The following is a 24,801-nucleotide window of genomic DNA, read 5'->3' as shown; positions in this document are numbered from 1 at the left end:
ACTGTGAATAATTGAACAAAGTAAGCCTAAATTCTTGTTACCTCTACACATACTTTTGGAGGTGGTTTAATATTTTATTAAAAGATTTTTCGATAATGTATATTCTATTTACTCGTGTAAAAATAGAAATTAGTTTTAAGTACACAATCTTATTTAGCACCACAAGTGACCTTTTTAACTAGGAAACTACTGAAGGGAAATTATGTATTGTCAATTTAATTCTGACAAATTTAATTGTAATAAAATATTATTTAACAAAGATCATTTGAGTGAATGGTGCTTTATTTCATGCTCATCAATAAGAGAATATACAATGCTAGCATAGTAATTTAGAAGCCCTATTGTTTTAGACAGATTGTTAAGTAAGCATGATTAGAATAATACCTAGAACTATTTTGAGACCAGTAAATAATTTTGTCTGTAGCAAAGACAGTACAAGCAGGTTAATCTAGAGCAGTGTTTCTCAAATGCATTCGCTGGCTGGGGAATTCTGGGAGTTGAAGTCCTGGACATCTTCAAGTTGCCAAGGTTGAGAAACACTGCTCTAGAGAAAACTGCATTGTGATTGTCAGGAGGTTCTAAAGCAAAGAATACATAAAGAATCTGGTGGAAAAAAATTAACAGTGTCGTTTTGCTCTATCAATAAATGTCTATCTTTGAGAGGAATAAACCATGATGATTTTTAGTTAGAAAGATACTTTGAACAATCTAGATTGATTGGCATTTTTCACAATTTTTTTTTCCTAAGTGTATCAATACTTCATGTTAAAATACTTTTTGTGAAAAAGAACAGATTTGGTACTGCACTACCTTCTCATTTTGTAAATACATAATAAAAATCACTGTTTTCTTTTATCACTTCAACATGATACACAAAATCCTCCTTGAAGTCATAACTGAAAACTTGTTTTTGTTCTAAAATCCAACCATAAATTTCAGTCACAAGCTGTTTTATCAGGAGTAACTAAATTGATACCTTTTTTTTATTATCCCTTTGCAGAATAGGAAACAAATTTGGTGTTCGCTTTTGGGACAAGTGTCTAAAACCTTTCCAGATAGTTTCTTTTCTTGTGACATTTAGTTTTCATGACTACTGGCTTGTAGGTCAGTTTAATTCTTTATGGTAGCTTAAAGTTTTTTTTATGGCATAAACGTTTATGGATTAAATTCCATTTCATTAGATCTTTGAAGAATATGCATACCATTTAATCAATATGAGGGAAGAGAAAATAGAGGAAAGTGGAGTCAGAGAGAAATTACATGCAATAAAGAAGCTGCCAATTATATAGAACGACAGGAACAGGAAAAGTCATTTCAGTGAACATTAACAGGCAGTTAATCTGTAACTGAGTCTAAGTAGTCATTCAAACATTCAGCACATTTGTTTTGAGTCTATAGATTTAACCTTCAAAAACTTTGGTGAACTGCTCCCCACCATGCAGGTATAGCAATAGCACTTAGACTTATATATCGCTTCTTGATGCTATATAGCAATAGCAGTTAAACTTATATACCGCTTCATAGGGCTTTCAGCCCTCTCTAAGCGGTTTACAGAGTCAGCATATCGCCCGCACAGTCTGGGTCCTCATTTCACCCACCTCGGAAGGATGGAAGGCTGAGTCAACCTTGAGCCGGTGAGATTAGAACCACTGAACTGCAGCTGAAGTGGCCTGCAGTACTGTACCCTAACCACTGCGCCACCTCAGCTCTATATCCCTAAACGGTTTACAATGTCAGTATATTGCCTCCAACAATCTGGGTCCCCATTTTATCAACCTTGGAAGGTTGAGTCAACCTAGAGCCTCATCAGGATTAAACTCCTGGCCGTTAGCTTGCAACACTACATTCTAGCCACTGCATGCTCCTGTTGAACACAGCTGTCAACCCTTGATTCTCAGGCATCAACTGTGACTCATTAAGAATGGTGAGATGTTGTGGCAGAGGGAAAGGAGGAGAGAAATAAGTAATGCATAACAAAAATCTGAAGAATCAGGTCATACATGTACTGTCCTGTGTGATTGGTAGTGGCATATATTATGCTTTCAAATCAGTAGATTCCTGGTGACTATGTAGACGAGTACATAACAATTTTCTCGGCAGCATTTTGCAAAAGTGGTTTGCCTTGCCTTCTTCGTAAGGCTGAGAGAATGACTGACCAGAAGTCACCCAGCTGGTTTTGTATTTAAGCCAGGACTAGAACAGTCTTCCAGGGTCTATCCCAATGCTTTTAATCACTATATGAAATCAACTCATATAGTGACAAATATGCTCCAGCAAATAGGTAGCTTCTAATTTTTTATAGTTTCTGTGCATTAGACTTAGAGGACAACAGCAAATTTAACTGTTGGAGATAAAAAGTTATCTCCCTTGGTTTACATATTTTTATTTATTACATTTGTATCCTGCTTTTATTATTTTATACATAACCGAAGGAGGCAAATATACCTAACACTCCTCCCTCTTCCTTTCCCCCCACAATTCCTCAGTTCTTCTGGGGGGGAAAGGAAGGAATTTGGGTATGTTCTCCACTTCGATTATTTATAAAATAATAAAAGCAGCAGAGATGGGAACGTTCATTGCCGTGGAGTCAGATATAATCAGTATTTTGACATTAACTTGGGCTGAATAGATGATGTGAACGTCCTGGAGGTTTTTAGAATCTGGATGAAGATGAATAAATTTAAATGATGCTAGTCAGATGGTTTTGAACTGGATTTGTTTTGGAAGGCATCCAATTCTAAGAATATTCCATGTTTGATTCTGTCTATCAGGAGGTTATGCTTCCCCATACTAAGCTACCTCATAACACAGGCTTGCAGCTTCTACTATAAGACAGTAGGTGCAGATGTGGCCAAGGGGATTGATGCATATGACACTTTCATCCGATGTGCCATATAGACATACTACTAGACAGTGCTTATGTAATTTCCTTAAGAGTCAGCAACAATTGGAATGGCATGTTATAAGGCACATATTGCAGAATTAAAAACCTATTATCTTGATTCAAACAATAACTGAGCAAATAAAATTTGATTAAAAGATCATAATGTACAAGTTCCATTTTGGAATCTTAATTAAACAAAACATCTTGGCATCCTGGATCAATGAAAAGATTCATACAAGTTAACTCTTTTCGCTAAACTCTGGACTGCTTATATCAACTGCATTCAGCAGAGCAAGTAGTCTTTTGGAAGAAATGTTTCAGTCCAGTTGTTGATTAGTATGAGTGTTGTAATCCAATAAGTTTCAAAGGCATCAGGCTGGGACAAAAAGGAGAATGGCCTTTTTATTTAAAAAAAAAAATATAAGGTTGCTTTAGTAATAATTCAAATAAGTTTTCAAGCTTTCCGAACTAAAATGTACTAAGAGCGTTTTATTTTTTATTATGACCAGGGGGAAAAGTAATAACCCAAAAGCACACTCATAGCAGGTTGAGGATCAGAAGGCTAAGATTCATCCATTATTTGGGGGTCTGGAGTCCTGCCTCAATATTTTGTGGAGAATCTTAAGAACAACTTCCAACTGCTCAGGTGTCATTTTTAAGATTTGATCCTGGTTGTTGAGCATGTCAAATATCATGCCTGCTTGATTTCTTGGAGTCTCCGGTGCAGAAGGAAACGCCCGAAGTGCATCCTTAGACACCAGACCAGCAACATTTGGAGCAGAATTTGATCTCGCTTGGCTGCAGCTCCCTTCCTCAACACCTTGTAAATCAACAAGTGCTCTTTCAATTGCTTTTTCAAGATGCTTATAAGCTTCCAAATCTAAATCTTCTATGGCAATGGAAGTCTAAACATTGAAATTAAAAAAATGCATGTATCATCATGATGATAAATCATACAAAAGCTTTTACATAAACTAGGAAGTATCCTTATTGTATCACCAAATTGTACCATTTTTGCCTTTTCATGTACCATTATCTCATCTATCCAATTCATCACACCCTAAATATTTGCCTTAGATTAGCTAGGAAAAGCATATCTTGCATCCTATCTGTGGCAGCACAGTTTCTATTCTGATAATTTCTAATTCTGAAAGTTTGTCTCTGTGGCATTCTTTCAAAAGTCTGCTACAGAGAGATTTAGATTTTGCAGTTCTTCAGATTATAAATTTAATAAATAGAACTGTTTGGACATATAAAAAGTGCCCATTCTGTAAGAAAACATTGTCAATTTGCCTGAGAAAATCTTATACAAGCTTTTCTGGTTTAAGGAAGTGCTTCCCAACCTGGTGTATTGGAAGAATTCCCAGAATTCCTGTCAAGCATTCTTAAATTATAATAGCTCTAACACAGGGGTGGGTTTCTCGCCCCGTTCCAACCGGTTCGGTTGGAACGGGGCCGGCGGCGTCCTCGTGCATGCGTGCGGCGCATGCATGCGTACTAGCATCTGCGCGATGCTCCAGCTGCTCCTGGCCGATCGCACAGGCGCTGTATGCGTCCTGCGCATGTGTGGAAGCGCAGAACTCGTCAAAACCGTGTAAGGACCACGGGCGGGCGGGCGCGCCCTTCGCCGTTCCCGGAAGTTACTTACTTCCGGGTTCGGCAACCAACCGGTTCGCAGGGACTGCCGCGAATCGGTTGAAACCCACCCCTGCTCTAACATAACTAGAGGAGCCAAATATGTTTTTAAAAAGCCAATACAATGGAGATATTCTACAACTGTAGTCGCCGTTCCCGGAAGTTACTTACTTCTGGGTTCGGCGACCAACCGGTTCGCAGGGACCGCCGCGAATCGGTTGAAACCCACCCCTGCTCTAACATAACTAGAGGAGCCAAATATGTTTTAAAAAGCCAATACTATGGAGATATTCTATAACTGTAGAGATGATCAGTTGTTATTTTTGAGAACAAGAATTCTGATCTCACAAGCTAAATGTTCTGTTCAATCTTTGTTTTAAAAGGGTGGCCTGTGGGCCAGACTTACTCTGATTTTATACAATGCATTAAAGAATATAATTAGTCATCTTCAAGAACAAAGTTGATTATCTTCTTACCAATGAATTTGCTTTTGCATATCCGGTGCTAGGAAATTTAATCGAGGATTTTTCTTGAACATTTTTTGATAGTTGTGAATCAGATAAGGCAGCCGTCTTGCTAAATGATTTTTTTTGTTTGATGTCATCACGTTTCTTCTCTGGCTTCGCTTTCACGCTTTCCTTTTTTGCACCACCCAGAGATAATAGCGTTTTGGAATCCTTCCTGTTTTCTGTCGCGCTCAATTTTCTAGAAGACAACTCGCCGTGTTTTTTCCCATGTTTTTCTTTCAAAGCATCCTTAGACGCTCGGACCGTGTGCTTTTTCCTTTTTGGCTGAAGGGTTCGTCCCTCCTTGCTGTGAGTGGTGCAACGCAGCATCCTTTTTCCGGTCAGACTTCTTGGTTTTGGTTTTGTGATGATACTTGCAAGCTGGCTTGGCTTCTTCCTCAGACTCCGGGTGTAAAAAGAGAAAAGTCTGGGGGTTCACTGGAAAGGGAGGCTTGGAAGCATAATTAGGAGATTTGGAAAGATAATTTTAATTTCATTTTGGGCTCCAATGTCATGTGCGCTCAAAAAAGAGGAAAAGGCAAATGGTTCAGATGTTTTCCTCAAGGGTTCTCTCTGGGGCTTACTTTGCGATATTTCTTCATAGGACCTTCTCTTCAAATCTGACACCTCTAGATTATCAGGGTAACCTGGCAATCTGTAACGCTCTTTCTTGCAAGTGTGCTTCACTTTTTTGCAGCCGGAAGTCTGGGTTTCTTGGTTCTTCGTTTGTATTTCGAAAATACTGTTCATGAGACCACCTAGACTTTCTCTTTTATATTTTTCACTTGCAGTTGACGTATGAGGAAGGTTTTCATATGAAGGATGTTTCGCTTTGTCGGGTAAATCTACATCACTAACTTTTGAAATGCTTTCAGTACTTGAAATAGAGGCATCGTGATCCGTATCATTCTTATCTATTTCTTTACTAATCCCAGTTTTGGGACTAGTTGGTACAGGAAGCTCTTCGAAGCTTTTTTGCAGAACAGATGCTAATCCTTTTACCTCTAGTTCTGAAAGTTGTTCTGTGTTGCCTTCTTTCAAGAGTCTGCTACAGAGAGATTTTAGATTTTGCAATTCTTCTTCAGAGAACCTATCTTGTAGGGTATGAGTTGTATGGGATATCTCCTGTACACTTTGTTCTTCTTTGGCTAAATCTGGTCCGTTCTCTGCCCTGAGCGCTGTTTCTTTGGCTACAACTGGAAACACCATTTCGAGTATTTTTTTTAACTCTTCCTGTGTGATCAGTCCAATTTCTGAAATTCTTTCCGAGAGATGGTTTTGGATTTTCCTGTTTAATGCAGACTTTAAATTGGCAATTTCATTCTCTGAAAGTGCCTCAAAAAGATTTTGAACGCTTTTGCTCAACACACTGTCATCAAAACCCTCATCAGATTTCTCCTTCAAGTTCAAGGACAACTTCTGACACACAGTTTCCAGGTCTTCTTTACTTAATCCAGTTTCTGAAAGTTTATCCTTCAGGTGATCCTGAATACCTTTGCTTAGAAACGATTTTAAACTTTTTATTTCTGCTTTTAAAATCTTTTGAAGGAGGGTATCATGGAGGGAAGCATGTTTTTTTACATTAGCTGTTTCGATGCTGAATGGTAACTTTACTTTAATGATTTCTAATGACGCGTTTGAGGATATGTTTCTTAAATCCAATGTTGATTCTTTCACTGAACTAATTTGGCTTTTAAGAGGAAATAAAATAGACTCACTGTAATCATCTTTTCTGCTTTCATATAAATCTGCTTCTGTAAATACCGGCTTGCTTTTGCAACTTTCCTTAGTATCTAAGGATTCAGATTTGGAAAGTTCTCTTATATCACTCTCACTTAATGGTTTTATGGTTATTATTTCAGTTTGTGAAGTTACTCCTTTCAATAAAGCTTTCTTGAGCCTATCACCAGAACTCTGGAGAGAAAGCTGGTTCTCTGCTGTCACCATATCTGGGATTATCCCTTTTTCAGACAATTTTCCTATAAGTTGAGCCTGTAAGTGCTGACTTACAACATCTCTCAGTTCACTAATGTCTGATTCTGAAAATGCATCCGTAGTACTAGTCGTTATTTCCTTCAAAGAAGATTTCTCTCTGTCATCTAATAGGCTGCTGTCTTCTAATTCTTGGCGTAACTCCGATTCTGAAAGTCTCTCTGCAACTAGGTTTTCAATGTTTTTGCTCAAAAGTGATTTAAGTGCTACCACTTTTACAACTTTTTCAACAAGAAAAGCTTCAAGAGAGTTTTTGAAGTAAACATTAACCTGTTTTATTTCTGCTTCTGATAGTCTTTCTCTTTGTGGCTTTAATTCAGAAGTTATAGTTGGTGGCTTTGTTACTCTTTCAGCTTCCACTGCAATTTCTTTGTCTTCCCCTTGCAAATCATTTTTTTTTCAAGGAGTCTTAATATTGACAATTGCTCACCACTTCTGATTGATTTGGGATCTAAGCCGTTATCTAATTTTGTCAAAGGCAGACCTGGAGGTGGATCTTGGTCTTCTTGTTCTTTGAAATCAACAGGTGAGTATGCTTTTTCTAAAAAAACGGAATAGTCTATTGTGCCTTTCCTAAGCTCAGGAGGCTGTACTTTGCAAACACGTCTCAAGAAGGGTTCAAACTTGTTTCTACTATAAAATGCATCTTGGAACTGCAATTTAAAGAGAGAATGGTAGAACTAAGATCTTTTGAAATATTGATTATAAACGTGAGATATAAAATATATCTTCTTTGCCATAATTTAAAATATATTAATATTTATATTTATATTAACAAATATATTTATATTTATAAATAACTTTGTACCATATAGTATCAACCTTGTTAACTTTCAAGACTCTTTTCTCTGCTATGTATTCAAGATGAACTCTGATTAATATATATGCATGATATTTCAGTGTATAAGTATATGGGATATCTCAGTGTACTGAACTAGAAAATGAGGGTGGGTTCTGTATTCATAGATCACCGTTTGAAGAACCACAGGTCCAGGTAAGTCTTGATCAAGATTTTTGAGATCCATGCAGAAGGGGCAAGGCACTCACACTGATGGAGAAAATAACCTGCTTCTCAAATACTACATCCCTCTGGGTATGAAGGGCCAACAAATAGTGTTGAATGAAAGAGGAGGATGTGACCATATAGCTCAGTGGGAGTCAACCTGGTCCCTACTGCCCACTAGTGGGCGTTCCAGCTTTCATGGTGGGCGGTAGGGGTTTTGTCCGATACTGAAGCACTCTCCTTTTTTTAATTTAATTGACTTCCCTACTTTATAAATCCATTACTGTGGAACCGGTGGGTGGTTAGAAAATTTTACTACTAACAGAGATACAAAAGTGGGTGGTAGGTATAAAAAGGTTGACTACCCCTGATTGTAGCTGCTCTACCAAGCTCTACCGGCAATTGGATGTGCTGAAAGAAAACAGCGGTGGGTGGATATCATGATGGTAGAATATGTTTGGATGGGGAGCAGAAAGTGTTGCTTTAAAAATCAAAGCAGTCTTATAGTGGCCATAGTCTATTTTGAGAAGTATTATAAAAATATTCCAAACCAACTGAGCAAACCAAGCCCTTTGTGCAACAACAATTGAACAGTAGCATTTTGCTATATGAAACTGTGAAAGGTAATATATATATATATATGTATATATGTATGTATGTATGTATGTGTATATATATATATATATGTTTTCTGAGGTTTTCGCGGGTGTTAGTATGTAGGTCTCTAGTTGTTCAGGTTTTCTCCCGCGTAGAATTGGAGATGTCTTGGCGAACACACCTCCACCAAATAAGGACACACCTCCACCCAATCAAGACACAGCCAAGCCCCCACCCAATCAGTTCAAACCCCCACTGGCAGTTAAAAGGAAGAAACAGTCGAGATCTCACACTACTCCTGGAAACACCAAGCCTGAAGTAGCCTGAAGCAGCCTGAAGATGACGAATGAGACTTCGTCGAAACGTCGCCAAGACATCTCCAATTCTACGCGGGAGAAAACCCGAACAACTAGAGACATATATATATATATATATATATATATATATATATATATATATATATATATATATATATATATATATATATATATATATATATAAAATATAAATATAAATATAAATATAAATATAATATAAATATAAATACGAAAACACTCATGCAGGAATCATGAAATCCCCCTAACTGTAAAGCATACGAAATTGAAATTTGGCACGTGCGTTCCTTTTGGCGTCTAGGTGTTGATAACGAAGGATTTTTTGAAATGACCATCAGAGCATTAATATTTCGTATATTATAATTAACACGCTCTGATGCTAAGGAGTTAGACGGTCTACTTCCCCTCCCAACCTGAAAACTTGGGTGTGGGCGTGGCCGACATGTGACTCATCCGGCTGGGAGTTTGGAGAGGAGCCTGAGGGAGAGAAAGGGATAGGATAGGTGGGGCTTCTGTGGGGCAAGTCTGAGGGAGAGAAGTGGATAGGAGAGGAGAGGCTTCTGTGGGACAAGTCTGAGGGAAAGAAAGGGATAGGATAGGTGGGGCTTCCGTGGGGCAAACCTGAGGGAGAGAAGTGGATAGGATAGGTGGGGCTTCTGTGGGGCTGGACTGAGGGAGAGAAGGGGATAGAAGAGGTTTCTGTGGGGTAAGGCTGAGGGAAAGAAGGGGATACGGGAGTGAATCTTTCCAAGAATAATTTTCACAGAGTTCAAAATGGTTGAAAGAATTGATATTACATGAGAAATTATTAAATCAAAGCAAATATTTTGAAAAATTGCTCATCTTCTGTAGGATAAGACTGGGGAGCTTCAAGGATTAAGGCACTGGTAATGTGTAAGAGCTGCTCAGCATACAGTCTATTTTCTCTGACATGGCTGTATGAACTGGTTATCCCTGCTGATCTGGAGAAAGAGGAATTCCTCAACAGTCAAGTTTTCATTCATTTCATTCATCAGTTGGGATCATTTATGATCACAATTCTGCATTAAGGTTAAATGAAAAAATATAATTTAATACATAAAGGAGGAATGCATACGGATTTTTTTTTATCATGGAAACAGGAAAAATTAATTATACCAGTTTCCTTGCAAGAATCATTGTTGAATAATATTTTGCTTTTTTTTGAGGATATATTCAGTGACACAGAACAGTGATTTACAGGAACTGATTTGCAGAAACTGATAATATTCATTCAAAGCATCAGAAATGGTAAAAATTGAGTGCTGAGTAAAGAGATTGATCTTTATAGTGTAATGATGCCGAATTCAAGTAAAAATTCTCATTGTTTTGGAGACCGGAACTACCAATAGCAAGGAACTAATGCCAAATTATATTAAGTAGTGGCATCCCAGGACATTAAGACGTCCACAGTAATTGGGGAAAACTGCAGGAAGTAAAGCAAATGTAAATCTTGTTATAATCAAGATAGCAGTTAATGGTGCTGCATGAGGGCATGCTGATGTGAAGGCACATCTGGGGTATTTGAGGATGGCATCTGGGGCCCTACAATAGGTGGGAAAGCAACAGTCAAAAAAATTAATATTAATAAACTTGTAAATATGCAAGAGGGTTCCGATCAGGCACAATGTGGTAACACAAAGACTTTGATACTTGAATAAGTGCTGAAGAAAAAATTCCAGTACCAAGAAGGATGTCAAGGAGGGCAACAATAGCAAGAAACTTTATTGGAAGAGAAATTGTAAAGATTCTCTAACCCCCTGGCAGAGACGAGATGTGAGCTTGCCAGATGCTAAGCAGCTAGCCTAAGGAATGTCAGAAAAGTGTACTGTTTAATTCTCTCTCTCTTCCTCTCTCTTACACACACACACACCTTTAACAGCTAAATGCTAGGTAGCCAGATCAGTATTTCTCAGGACTCCCAAAACTGGTGAAATCAATAGTTGGCGCAATACTGGAAGAAGGAAGATTTGCCTACTATTCAAGAATGGACATTTAAAAGTTACAAACTTAGCAGAGATGGCTAAAATATCAGCATATCTCAAGGACCACTCAAATGAGAAATATAAACTGGAGTGGGGAAGATGGATTGACTATATTCAAAACAAATATGGGACTAAGAAATTCCAGATAGTTTATGACTGAAGAAACAAGGAATGATATAATCTGTTTAGAGTTAGCCTAGCAGAGAGGAGTTAAAGCTCAAATGAAAGATACTAACTTTAGTTTATTTTAGAATATCTTTGTTAAAGATTTATACCCTGTATTGGTTCTGGGCAGTCGCGGGAGGGGGGGGGAAGGTTGGGGGGGTGTTTGGGTGGGGATGGCAGGGGGGGAGGTAAACATTTGTAAAGTTTTTTTTTATAAAATTTTCAATAAAAAAAATAACTGTGGCTAGTTCATGACAAGAAGGGTGAACAGAAACAGGAAGGCAGATGGATCATGCGAGTTCCAACTTACAGTAAAAGGTTCTGGTCCTTCTAGGAGATAATGGAAGAGGAGGAGGAGTGTTTGAACTCTACTTCCATTTTTTGGGCAGTGGAACCTTTCAAGTAATATTATTTGTCCGTTTGGTTATTGGCAACAACAGTGACTCCGTGCCTATTTGTTAACTTTTGACAATGAAGGCAGAATCAAAGGGTGACCCATACCCAGACATATGAAATAAAGACAGTAACCAATTGTTGGCAATAGCTTGCTGTTATAATCCAAATGTGTGTGAAGTAAAGCCTGCCAGTTATAGGCATAAAATCCTACCAGGATTGCTTGTCCAGATTTAGCAACCAACTACTCTCCTGTAGAAAGAAAAGATACTTTTATGCAATCTATTTTGAAATTTCCACAAAGTGTGAAGAATCATTATGATAAGAACAGGGTAGAACAAAGCCAAGGACTACTGTACATTCCACCTAAAAATCTTCTTCATGTACAAGTACCCAGAGATCCATGAAGGTGCTTTGGTCCTATGTGGGATGACCAGAAAACTGAAAAAAAATTGTGGTCCTTAGTTCTATGTTTTCTTAGTTCTATGCGAGTGTTAATTATAATGCAGTCACAAGATATCTTCTAAGTGAACTTTATTTACCCTTTAATATGTAATTTTAAACTTGTATTCCACTTTATTACTCAGTCTTAATACCGTGTAACTAATTATTTCTTACCGTAACCTCTTTCCATGGCCATTGCTGTTCTGGTTCAACAACTGAATCTGGAAATGAGTAATTAGAATGAATATTTAAATATAAGCACAATTAAATTAGCATTTTATAGCTACAGTATAAAGTAGTACTCAATGTCTGTGTGAAATTCATTCACACAGGGAAGGAAATGGCTTATCAGAAAACTAAACCTCCAAGAAATGGGAGTAATTTGAGACTGTGGCTTCCCCAAATTTAAGCCACAAAACTGGCTTAATGTGGAAGCATTACAGAGGTAGCAATAACAATAGCAGTTAGACTGATATACCGCTTCATAGGCTTTCAGCCCTCTCTAAGCGGTTTACAGAGTCAGCATATTGCCCCCAACAACAATCCGGGTCCTCATTTTACCCACCTCGGAAGGATGGAAGGCTGAGTCAACCCTGAGCCGGTGAGATTTGAACAGCCGAACTGCAGAACTGCAGTCAGCTGAAGTAGCCTGCAGTGCTGCATTTAACCACTGCGCCACCTCGGCTCTTATAAAGGTGGGTTCCTACCAGTTCGCACCTATTCGGTAGAACCGGTCGTCAAATCTACCGAACCAGTTAGAAGAGGTTTCACCAATGGACCCGGAAAGCAGGCCACACCTACAGAAGAGGTTCCAAAATTTTTTGAAACCCACCACTGATCCTTGGATATGATTATTCTACACACTATCATGCTCATATTTATAAAACTCAGTGCCTCTGTGAAAGGTAAGGTGACTACTGAGTTTGTGGTGCAATCAGAATATTGCGTGTGTTGAGGTTGTTTAACGCAACCAAAGATGCCTTTTAAAAAACAAGTTTACATCATATTCTTATGCATGCCAGTGCTGTGTGTGAGGTAATTTAAGGTGGTTTTGACAAGTGTCACCAGCATCTTCATATCCGGTCACATGGGCGGCAAGCCACTCCCATCCGGTCACATGGGCAGCAAGCCACTCCCACAAAAGAGGCCACACCACAGAGTAGGTTCGAACAATTTTTGAAACCCACCACTGAAGCATTAGTTAAAAGTTCCAAAAGCATCTTGAGTTAGCTGCTCCACTAAGCTGAGTTTGAGATGGCATGGATGTATGAGTGTATTTGTGAAAGATGTTTGTGTGATGGGGGAAATGAATATAGTATATCTCCAGAGTTATTCAGAATGAATGTAGTCTTGTGCAATCTGCCCCTCCCAAACCCTACACAAGGCATACAGTTTTGGCAGGGATGAAATGCTACCGATTCGGATTGGTTCGCTTGAACCAGTGGTAAAGATGCCAGCGGTTCACCTCCTCTTTTCTTCCCACGTTATGGTTGCAGGATTAATATTGTTGCCTCAATGAAACGTGTGGGCAATTTTCTTTAGCCTGGGCTGCCACGCTGTTCATTCCTCGCCTGGAGGCCACATTTCATAATACTTTGATGCAACCAGAGGGACGGATTAAAATTTGAGGGTCTATTTTTTAACTCTACCCAAATAATCTGGTAGGGGGAAAAAAACAGCATCATATTGATTACACCTTCCCTGTTTTTTTAAAAAAATTCCAAGCACCATTACTATCTGTTAAAAATTAAAAATAGATTAAGTTCTACATAAACTTTTCTGGAATACTGAACCTACTGTGGTCTGCTTGGAAAGATATGACTGTACCACATATATTGTTTCATTAAGAATGTAGGTACCAATAGCCTTACCTGAGATTCTGCCAGGAATTTCAGAAACAGAAAATGATTCCTTTGAAGTCTTAGAAGGCACCTTATCAAGAAAAGGAACAATTACTTTCATATTTGTAATAATAAAAATACTGCATAAACGTATACAAGAAGAAAACCAGTATGCAAAATATACTAAAGGGAGAAATAAATCTAGTGAAGATTTTTTTTCATAGATCCAACTTGCATTGATTTGTCTACATAAATGTTACAGTTGTCACGTACAAAAATATGTCTTTTTGCTTCCCGCAAAGAGAAAATTACATTTTCTCAGCTGTTTTTTTGCATGTGACAACTGTAATATGTACACAAAACGCTTGCAAGTTGGATCTATGAAAATAAAGTCTTCACTAGATATATTTCTCCCTTAAGTATATTTTGCATACTTGACATACTGAGGATTACTTATGATGAGGTCTGACCCACCCACCCACCCCCGGCCCATTCTGAAGAACTGCATTCCTGGCACTACATTTGCTATACCCAGTGAAACTCACCAAAGCCAGCCCAGACTTTAATCTGAGAGTTTTTGTTTCGTTCGTTTCGTTTATTATATTTATATGCTGCCCTTTTCCCCCGAAGGGGACTCAGGGCGGCTCACAACTCAAACCAGGGAAGGGGGGGTACAGACAGAAATTTAAAAAACACACATAACAATACATAATTTAAAAAACACAACAGTCGTACCATTCGAGACGGGGGCAACAGCTCTTAGTCCCAGGCTTGTTGGAACAGCCAGATTTTAAGGGCTTTGCGGAAGGCCTGGAGGGTGGTGAGGGTTCGAATCTCCACGGGGAGCTCGTTCCAGAGGGTCGGAGCAGCCACAGAGAAGGCTCTCCTCCGGGTAGTCGCCAGTCGACACTGGCCGGCGGATGGAATTCGGAGGAGGCCTAATCTGTGGGATCTAATCGGTCTGGTGGAGGTAATTGGCAGCAGGCAGTCTCTCAAGTACCCAGGTCCAATACCATGAAGGGCTTTATAAGTGACGACTAGTGCCTTGAAGCGTATCCGGAGACCACAATATGAGGAAATGGGTGCCAGTAAGGGACACAGCTAATAGCGAGTAGCGTTTGGGGTAATGCTTGACAGGGGTGAGTAGGACTTGCCACATGAAGCTTGATTTTCCTAACCTGCACATCTAGTCTAGAAAAAAGTCCAGAGGTCTGATTTCACTGTAGGATGCTTCGTTCCCTACAGGTCCTGTGTAGAAACCAAAGGTGTGAATGAATGGGAAGCTGTTCTTAGCAGCCTGTTTTAATTTCTCTAGCAAGTCTACCTCTAGTTATAAAACCCAACAAACTTGGAGCAGAGGAAGACAAGGTTGTTTTACCAGTCCTGGTTAATTACACTAAAAATGGAACAAGTATGGTTTTCAGCTCATCCATTTGGTAATCCAGAACTGATTAACAGAAGAGGATAAACTTCTGAGTTTTGTTGAAAGAGGAGGAGATTAAAATATCCTATATAATTTTTCTTCCCTTCTCTTTAAAAGTGTGATGGGGCTACCAGCAGAAAAAAATCATTTTGTTTCTCTTCTAGGCAGCAAATCTATTTGTTTGGATGAAATTCCAGTTATCAGATGATGCCAATGCCGATCAAAAACTGGTTAATAGGAGCACGGTGGCTCACAAGGTTAGAATGCTGGCTGACAATTGACAGGCATGCGTTTGAAACCCATTGCTGTTGCAGGGCAAGTTGAGCTCCTGTCACGGGCTCCAGCTCCTGTTGACGCAGCAGTTCGACAGTGGGAGACCACAAGTAGATAAATGGGTACTACTTCAGTGGGCAACTTTACGTGAACAATGAAAGAACCCATAACTTAGCATTCCCCAGGCAATGGTGAAAAGCGTCCAGAATGCGGCCGCACGAGCGATATTGGGTGCACCGAGGTACACCCACGTTACACCTGTCCTCCGCGAGCTCTGGCTACCAATTGGTCTCCGGACGTAATTCAAGGTGTTGGTTATCACCTTTAAAGCCCTACATGACTTAGGGCCAGAGTACCTTCGAGACTGCCTACTGCCACAAACCTCCCGGCCAGTAAGATCCCACAGATTGGGCCTCCTTCAGATGCCGTCAGCCAGACAGTGTCGGCTGCCGGGCCCCCAGGAGAGCCTTCTCTGTGGCTGCTCCGACTCTCTGGAACCAGCTACCCCCGGAGATCCGGACCTTACCCACTCTCATGGCCATCAGGAAAGCTGTAAAAACTTGGCTGTTCCGGCAGGCCTGGGGCTGTTGACCTCACTGTTGAGGTCCAGTCCCGATTAGAATGAATGTATGACGTGTTGCTTTTTTAAACTGTTTCTTTTGTTATGTGTTTCTTATGTGTTTTTTTTTTCTCTTTATTTTTGTAAGCCGCCCGGAGTCCTTCGGGATTGGGCGGCATATAAACGTGGTTAATAAATAAAATAAAATAAATAAATGGTGATGTCACCGGCAAAAATCCTTTCATCATAACACGAAATTGGTAGTAGAAGCTGGTTAACGCAATGCTGGTACAGCTGTTTTAAATATATATCTACTCTTGCTTTTTAATTTCTCATGGAAGGACACTTCTCAGGTTGCCAGTGAGGTGACTGGGAACTAGTTTCAGTTCATAATACAGACATGCTCTGTGAATAATGCATGGATTTCAAAACAGCGAGGACAAGAATATAAAACGCCTATGTACAGAAAGGGGTGAAGAAGAGTGTGTGTACAGCATACCGGTAATTTACATGTTAGCAACAATTACCTCTATTGGTTTTGGTAAATAGTCTAAGGCAGGTGCTTCTGCTACAGATTTTCTTTAAGCAGTAGTTTGCTTCTAGGACCAAGAAAAGGAGGCGGTTCAGAATCACCGCTCTCTGAAAACTCGCCGAGGATTCTTCCAGAACTAGATAGAGATGTTTCAGACACATGAGAAATTTGTCCTCTTGTAATCTTCGGTTCCAGAGTCTCTCTGTCAGATGAAAATTCTAATGAATGGGGCCTGCTAGGCACTACAGTCAGTGCTGGAAGTTCAATTTGTTCAACAGGTGTACAAATTTCACTTTTCTCCGATTCTTCTGAGTCACTTCCCACACGGGATGGTACAGGTGCAGTAATTTGTAAGTGCATATTAGATAAGTCAGGTGGAATATCTGGAAATTTCTAAAAGAAATAATTTCAGTAATAAATCATGTATTTAAATCTAGGAAAAAACTGCAATTTCTTCAATGAAATATATGCGTTGTTTGTCAAATGCCTATGCATTCTTTCATTTCATAATAAACCCAGTAATTTTTATCTTTGAGGACATTTTATAAAAACGAAGCCTGAAAATGCTCATAGTAATTCAGAAATAATCTACCTATCAAATGTATTTGTACGGTAAAATTCTTCAGGGGTTTATTTTTACCTACTTGCATGTAGAAAAACATAGTACCAGGAAGTGGAACACAGAATACTTTAATAAATTAGCATTGAGACAATTAAGAGTAAAATCTCTTATTTCCCTTTGAGATAGGAAGCTTCTCTGGAATTTTATCTTTGCTGTTGCATAGGTTTATTTAGGTCAAGTGAGGAACAAGTTAGAAAATACTACACATTATGGGGGAAAGAAACCACCACTATGGCAGCAATAAAAACCTCCACTGAGTTTAATGGAGACTGTAGTTTAGTTTTTGCATTAGAGAAGAGTTAATATGTTTCGTTCCTCACTAAAAGATTGCCTACACAGCTGGGTTAATGAACTTTTTTTTCTTTTTTGGGTGAGAAGGAGAGATCAACTAAAAACCCACTATTCTCTCAGCCTTATTCTCTCAGCCTATCTTTTATCGAGTCTCAGGAGTGAGGCTGCTGTTGCAATTGAGCTGCCCTTATAGAAAGTAATGTGGGTAATTTTAAGGACAGAAACTAGTTTTCTCTTCCAAGCCTCAGTTGTAAAAATGTAGTTCCATGACTGCACAGGTTTTCCTTACTAGCCAACACTGAACTGGGATAATAATAATTGCTTATTATTATCTATATACTACTACTAACACTCTTATTTCTGTAGCTTTTAACTGGGCAAAACAGTACATCTTAAGCAGTGGTGGGTTGCAGGCATTACGCCCCGGAACGGGCGTACCGGAGCCAGCCCGGAGCACTGGATACCATTCTGGTACGGTGTTCCGGAGGGCCCATCCGCCCGCCCGAGTTCATTACCGGTGTTTAAAGGCTTCTGCGCTTCCGTGCAGGCACATGGCGCATACAGCGCCTGCACGATGCTCCGTGGAGCAGCTAGAGCGTCACGGAGCATCGCGGAGGTGCTTGAACACATGCGCGTGCTGTGTGCGTGTGCATGCGCGCTGCACGCATCCATGAGGACGCCACTGGCCCCGTACCAACTGTACCGGATGGAACAGGATTTGCAACCCACCGCTGATCTTAAGGCAACAATTTTTGAACCAAGGTAGCTCAAATGAGCTAACATACAGAAGTTCGGGACCTATGACTCCCGTGGAATTGAAAGTTGGCAAATTTTACAAAACATTTTATTATAAGCTTTGTCATAAAACCATTTGTGACATAATACAAGATACCATAAAACATTCCCTGTGCTGTTGTTTGACTGTACTATTCTTTGGAAAATGGGCTATTTTCAAAGCAATTATATAACTCAATTTATCCCAACTTTTCCAGTGACAATAGTATATTGAAAGCTCTGTCACTGTTGAAGGCATTCAGGAATCTGGGAAGGAAATATCTCCCAAAGGATGGCCCAATGGGTCATGGGTTGTCTAGTTGTTGTTGCTATTGTTGTTATTGCTGTTGTTGTTATTGTTGTTGTTGTATTATTACTATCATTATTACAACCTCATTTTATCACATGATTTAGCTACGAACCTCATACCTGATAATCAGATACTTGTTTTACTTCCTTAACTTCTGGTTCTACAGAAACAGGAAAAAAAAGAGGGAGTTACATTTTGACACACTAGGGGAAAAATCCTGGTCACAAAATTCACAATGCTATATAATTTTACTTCTGATTTTGATGGTATGTAAGTTTAATTCACATTCCTGATGATGGTATTATGGATTTATTTATTTTTTTTACAAAAAACCTATTGAAATTATGAACAATTAATCAGAAATTTTGAAACAGTCTGTTACTTTAAAAGATAAAAAGAGTAAATAAATTTAGTTCGTAATTAACTTTATAGTAATATACAACCTCTGTTTTAACATTTTAACATAACAGACATAGCACTTTTACAGGTGTTGAAGTATAATAAAATTCCAAAATTTCAATCAAGAGGCAGGACATCATCCGGTATACCTCTCCTGTGTATTGAATTCTAAAATGACCCTTGTGGACCACTGCATTAAATAAATAAATAAAAAACTTTAGATGTTTCAGTCTTGTGAATTCATAAAAATTGTTCAGGATACCTGAATTTGAAAATTATATCCATTACTTGTTAAATTGTAAACTTGGATTTCACAATAGGGACACTTGCAGAAAGACCCCCTTAAAATAGAGCCGAGGTGGCGCAGTGGTTAGGGTGCAGTACTGCAGGCCACTTCAGCTGACTGTTATCTGCAGTTCAACAGTTCTAATCTCACCAGCTCAAGGTTGACTCAGCCTTCCATCCTTCCGAGGTGGGTGAAATGAGGACCCAGACTGTGGGGGCAATATGCTGACTCTGTAAACCGCTTAGAGAGGGCTGAAAGCCCTATGAAGCAGTATATAAGTCTAACTGCTATTGCTATTGCTAAAATGGTATGAATAAGGCTGGAAGGCAAAGAGAGAAAGGGTGAAATACCAGGTAGGAAAGAGAAAATAAGAAAGGAAAAGTGAAAAAAATAGAGAAATGAGGTAGAAAATAATGTGCTATGCAGTATCTACAGTGATTAGCAACCAACAGGGAACTCAGCTTGAGTTTCGTGTAGTTGTGGATGTGATGCATGGGGAAATGCATCCTACCAACCATTCCTCAGGTTTAAGGTTCTACACAGGACTGTACCAGGGTACCACCATCTGTGTAAACAGACACCCAAATGAAGAACTAAATGTATCTTCAACATCAGAATTTTCTGTTGAAAAGCCGGTTTTTGATAAAATACTATTATGTTTTTATACAGACCTGTGAATATTAATCTATTTTCAAAGTCTGAACTTATACGTCACACACATGGCCTTCTCCGGGTTCCATCTGCCAGCCAATGCCGGCTGGCGACTCCCCGGGGGAGAGCCTTCTCTGTTGCTGCTCCCCCTCTGGAATGAGCTCCCCGTGGAGATCCGGACCCTTACTACCCTCCTGGCCTTCCGTAAAGCTACCAAGTCCTGGCTGTTCCGATAGGCTGGGGGCTGTTGAAATATCCAGCCCCGCCTTAATTGTGAATGTTGTGCATTTTAAAAATTTTTGTATCGTCTTATTTATTCCCCTTTCGCTGTTTTATTGTGAGCCACCCGGAGTCCTTCGGGAGTGGGCGGCATACAAAACTAATAAAACAAAACAAAACAAACACATTAGAACAAAGCCCCAAAGTTGTTTCTGTAAGAGCAAAACAACACTGGGTGCAGGCACTTTGGATAAACTCCTCTATGTTTCTTAAAAAGTTGTTTGTCTTGGCTTCTTTCATTTTCCTTCTAAGAAATAGGAACATTATTGTAATATCCAGCAAAATACTTTATTTGGCGTGGAGGAAAAGACGGTGAACCTGTTCTATTTAAGTTGCTAAACAAGGAATATGGTTACAATAGGATTACATGATAGGCACTTTGCAGTGGTGATTAAGACAATTATTCTAATTTCAATATATGCCAGAAAGATTCAGATAACCTCCTTTCCTTTGATAAATTGTTTAAAACAAGCAGCACTTTTGCTAAAAGTAGTTAATCTTTTGTCAACTAACTGAAGAATTTAAGCCTGTAAACTTCCATGCTGCAACTGGAAACTGCAAACAAACAAAACAGATCGTCATTTTACTTAGGTCAATTTCTCTTCCCGTTTTCATTCAAAATAATATTTGATTTTAATGGTGCAAATACCAGCATATGGTATTTGCCAAGAGCTGTGGTGGCGCAGTGGTGAGAGTGCGGTACTGCAGGCTACGTCTGCTGACTGCTGGCTGAGTGCAATTTGGCAGTTTGAATCTCACCAGGCTCAAGGTTAACTCAGCATTCCAGCTTTTTGAGATTGGTAAAATGAGGACCCAGATTGTTGGGGGCAATATGCTGACTCTGTAAAACCACTTAGAGAGGGCTGTAAAGGACTGTGAAGCGGTATATAAGTCTAAGCACTATTGCGATATGCAGCTATAGTGCATCTGTGGATTCTAATCTCTCCTCAATAAATTAATACAAAAATAAAATATTTACTAAACCTGAACGAAGGTAAACGTCTGATTCTTGAGAACAGGGGGGCCGTGAGGAATAGGTGTGTGCATCTTCCCAACAATTTCTTTGAAGCGAGACAGCTTGGGAGGAAAAAGCAGTTACAATTAATTTTAATTCACAATATTTGCAAAAATAACTTTGTTATTTGTATTGGAACTGCATACTAAGTGGTTTTTTTCTTCTTTTTCTGGGAATTGTTATAGTTCTCAATGCTTAGATAAAATGTATTGTCTCAGTCTGATAGCTAGGGTTGTGGCCCAGCAGGAGCCATTGGAACTGCAATCAGACTCTGACAGTGAGGGGGCCTTATGAGTCAGAGTAGGTTCGAACAATTTTTGAAACCCACCACTGATGATGTCGTAGCTAGGTTTATTAACTCTTGACTGCTACTGTGCTTTTTATTTCTCCAATTATAACCTGCCACATCTCTGCTGAGGCATTTTCATTGAAAGACAAGCTCAGGAGTCCAAACTTTAATATCTCAGGACAGAAGCTAAATCCAGAAAGCCTTGAATATTAGGAAACCTGAACCTTCAGAAGATGTTGATCAGAATCTCCGTGGGACTCGGGTTCCTAGTCTGAATTAAAAGACAAGGCCAAAGAACCACCCTCTCCAACACCTATAGCAGAACGGGTTTGTATATGTGGTAAAGGAGAAGTGGAAGATAATTCACACGTTCTATTACACTGCGAGCTATACAGAGCTTGTAGGTCTGCGCATATTCTCCCCTTATTAGAGAGATTGCCAGGGAGGGCAGACCATTTTTATCTAGGCTTTCTCCTCCAGGACACTAACCCGGTGACCATGTATGCAGTGGCAAAGTTCTGTGCTGCTGCAATGTCCGTAAGAAAAAAATTGGCTACAGAAGTATAGTTGTCATCTGGTTCCAATTATCTGGACATACCTCTAACAATCTTTGGACCATTATGTTATTATCCACTTTTAATGTCAATACTTTTTAATTATATTTTAATGTTAGTATTTTTTAATATAGTGTAAAAACTAATGTGTATTGCTGGTCTTTGACTGTAATAAAGATATGAGATGAATCACCCTCTCCAAAGAACACAGGTTATTAAGGTTCTATAATATCAATGTGTGTAAGATATAAACAGATTCCCTTGGCAGTTAATAGCTTACTCAGCAGTAGATTCTACTTAATGCAAAGATTATGTCCCACATTATTTTCAGCTTCATTCTAGCTGTGGAATTAGGGGTGCTAATTTAACACATTCCATATCCGACAAGTTCTGACCTCAGTAGGGTTAGATGAGTGGGCCTGCTTGAATTTAAGTATGTTTATGAATTACGAGAGCACCTTTCTCAGGAATACCATTAAACATAATTAAATTGCTGCATTTAAAAATCTTGCTACAAGTTAAAGATTGCATGATAAAATGGGCACAAAACTTTGAAGAACCAATAATGATGGAAACATGGGAAAAGATTTGGGTAAGAAATGTAAAATTTACGCAAGCTCAAAACTTGAGAGAGAATTTTTATGTTTTATAGATGGCATTTAGATCCCAAAAAGTTAGCTTGTATGTATCCGAATTTACAATCCAAATGTTGGAGATGTGATTGTGTTGACGCTACGTATTATCATATATGATGGACTTGTAAAAAAGTTAAAGTATTTTGGATAAAAATATGGTGGATTATTCAAAATATTCTTAAAAAGAGGATAAAGTTCACTCCCCAGTTGTTCTTGCTAGGTATAATTACAGATTGTACAGTTATAGAGACTAATTTGATTCTGAACTCAACAACGGCAGCAAGATTGTTGGTGGCGCAGTACTGGAAGAAGGAAGAATTGCCTACTATTCGTAGAATTGCCTACGTGCTCTACATGGGGCAGCCCTTGAAGAGTATTCGGAGACTTCAGCTTGTCCAGAATGCAGCCGCGCGAGCGATCGTGGTGTACCTCGGTTCACCCATGCAACACCTATCCTCCGCAAGCTGCACTGGCTGCCTATTGGTCTGGATACGCTTCAAGGCGCTAGTCGTTACTTATAAAGCCCTTCATGGTATTGGACCTGGGTACTTGAGGAACTGCCTGCTGCCAATTACCTCCACTAGACCGATTAGATCCCACAGATTAGGCCTCCTTCGAATCCCATCTGCCGGCCAGTGTCGACTGGCGACTACCGGAGGAGAGCCTTCTCTGTGGCTGCTCCGACCCTCTGGAACGAACTCCCCGTGGAGATTCGAACCCTCACCACCCTCCAGGCCTTCCGCAAAGCCCTCAAAACCTGGTTGTTCCGACAGGCCTGGGGCTAAAGAGCTGCTGCCCCCGTCTCGAATGGTATGACTGTTGTGAGTTTTTAAATTATATATTGTTATGTTGTTGTTTTTAAATCTTTTGTCTGTATCCCCCTCCCCGGTTCGAGTTGTGAGCCGCCCTGAGTCCCCTTCGGGGGAAAAGGGCAGCACAGAAATTTAATAAACTGAACTGAACTGAACTATTCAAGAATGGACGTTAAAAGTAGTAAACTTAGCAGAGATGGCCAAAATCTCAGCATATTTGAAGGACCATTCAGATCAGAAATACAAGCTGGAATGGAGAAGATGGATTGACTACATTCAAAATAAATCGGACTAAGAAATTTCAATTAGCTTATGAATGAATAAGGAATGTTATAATTTATCTAAATTTAGTTTAATAAAAGGGGAGTTAAAGTACAAGAGGGAGGTAGGATGCTATAATTAGTTAGCTTATGTTAGTGTATGATTGTTAAATGTTTATACCCTGTATTTTGCTCAGGAAAGTTGGGGGGAGGGAGGGTTGGAGGGGGTCAGGGTTGGGGTGGAGGGAGGGAAGGGGAAATATTTGTAAAATTTATTAAAACTCTTCAATTCAAAAAAAATCTTGCTACAAGAGGATCATATTTCATATCTGCTGTAGCCATCACACAACCAGGATGCAAAGGAGTGTTTCTGTCCTGTTAGCTATACATGGTATTTGTAAGAGAAAGATGAGAAAAACTCTTGGATTCTAAGAAGACAAATAATGGGAGGGAATTCAGTTTTCAGCTGCCTTTTTTCACTTTTTGTAAATGTCAGAGATCAAAGAAGAATTGTCATTCACAGGCACTTTGGCGTTTAATCAACTGCACACTATTTGCCTATTTTAAATATAAAATTACCTTTGTTTGAGGTTTTGATCTTGGTCCTCTTTTTAAAATCAGCTGGTCCAAACTCAGCCTTTTCACGCCATGTTTTTAAGGTCCGATATTCTTTTTTCATTTTTTCTAATCTAAAGAGCAACATACATACATATATAAAAATAGGACTAACATTTTTTTTGCTATCAGATAGAGAAGGACAAGGTTGAATTCTGATTCAGTCAAGGATAATATTAGGCTGCAATATCAGGGATCAACTCCAAATTCAGTCCAATCTGCAATTATTATTAGCTAAATTAGTTATTCCGAAGCAAACAGAATTAACCATCCAAGACCACCACACTGGGAAACTTCATATAAGAGCTGATTCCTAATTTCTATATTTTCTATTTACTGAATTGCTTAAATTACATGTAATATTAAATTAGTAAGTCTCGATGGCATTTATATGATGAGCAATAGAATATTCTTATTGAATATT

General features: G+C 39.1%; 1 protein-coding gene across 2 annotated transcripts; it reads right to left on the bottom strand.

The window, feature by feature from the left end:
• Positions 1-1,727: 1,727 nt before the first annotated feature.
• Positions 1,728-24,447, bottom strand: C2CD6 (C2 calcium dependent domain containing 6). Of its 2 annotated transcripts, XR_004255919.1 has the most exons (8): positions 24,342-24,447; positions 21,182-21,274; positions 18,702-18,742; positions 16,581-16,978; positions 13,829-13,889; positions 12,132-12,178; positions 4,996-7,670; positions 1,728-3,789 (listed from the first exon to the last, which is right to left on the bottom strand). XR_004255919.1 is itself a non-coding variant. In XM_032223448.1 (7 exons), the coding sequence occupies exon 7, from the start codon at positions 6,970-6,972 to the stop codon at positions 5,461-5,463; it is 1,512 nt and encodes a 503-aa protein (XP_032079339.1). In that variant the 5' UTR covers positions 6,973-7,670; positions 12,132-12,178; positions 13,829-13,889; positions 16,581-16,978; positions 18,702-18,742; positions 21,182-21,274; positions 24,342-24,447; the 3' UTR covers positions 4,719-5,460. The 2 variants fall into 2 exon arrangements, 1 of the variants encoding a protein (XP_032079339.1); XM_032223448.1 differs by lacking the exon at positions 1,728-3,789 and having other exon boundaries at positions 4,719-7,670.
• Positions 24,448-24,801: the final 354 nt, after the last annotated feature.

The sequence above is a fragment of the Thamnophis elegans genome, chromosome 1 (genome assembly GCF_009769535.1).
Source record: "Thamnophis elegans isolate rThaEle1 chromosome 1, rThaEle1.pri, whole genome shotgun sequence".
NCBI lineage: Eukaryota > Metazoa > Chordata > Lepidosauria > Squamata > Colubridae > Thamnophis > Thamnophis elegans.
The sequence above is the reverse complement of the archived record's forward strand: the minus strand, read 5'-3'. Positions and strand labels throughout refer to the sequence as shown.